The 545-nt window shown below is 50.6% G+C and overlaps 1 protein-coding gene across 1 annotated transcript; it reads right to left on the reverse strand.

Annotated features, from left to right (window-relative positions):
• Positions 1-9: 9 nt before the first annotated feature.
• Positions 10-476, reverse strand: LOC106535165 (metastasis-associated protein MTA1; the record flags this gene model as incomplete). The annotated part of the gene is given in 1 exon segment (XM_014032102.1): positions 10-476. A coding segment is annotated over 1 exon segment (172 nt), but the record flags the coding sequence as incomplete, so codon positions are not given.
• Positions 477-545: the final 69 nt, after the last annotated feature.

The following is a 545-nucleotide window of genomic DNA, read 5'->3' on the forward strand; positions in this document are numbered from 1 at the left end:
CTCTCTCTCTCTCTCTCTCTCTCTCTCTCTCTCACACACACACACACACACACACATATGAATAGAGTAAATATATACACAAACAACTTCCCAGGAGGTTAAAGACAGGTAGCGGTTGCAGCCAGGTTTGTTTCTGTTGCATCATGGCTCATCATCGCATCCTTCAGGCTGTTTAAGTGTTGCCGGGGGTTAACCAGGGTGGTTTCTAAGGATTTAAAAGAAACGAGAATTTATTGGAAGGTGGTCAGAACTCGTCAGTAAAGATGCAGGCTGGGCTGCGGAGGTCAGAGTATTTGTGTCCAAGTCAGTCGTGGATGACAATGGGGCCACGCATCCTCAGGCTGGGGTGAGGGTGAGGAGGGGTGAGGACCAGCCCCTGCGGCGGAGCGTGGGAGACCCTGCGCAGGGTGATCTGCTCGCAGGGCTGTCTGCAGGCGTGCCTCAGCTGGGAACGCGACAGCATCCGTCGAGCCCTCCTGAAACAGTAAAATGAGACGGGGTGTAAGTCGGGTAAGATCAAAATTTATTAGATATTATTATTATTT

This window comes from Austrofundulus limnaeus, unplaced genomic scaffold (genome assembly GCF_001266775.1).
Source record: "Austrofundulus limnaeus strain Quisiro unplaced genomic scaffold, Austrofundulus_limnaeus-1.0 Scaffold1373, whole genome shotgun sequence".
NCBI classification, from domain to species: Eukaryota; Metazoa; Chordata; class Actinopteri; order Cyprinodontiformes; family Rivulidae; genus Austrofundulus; species Austrofundulus limnaeus.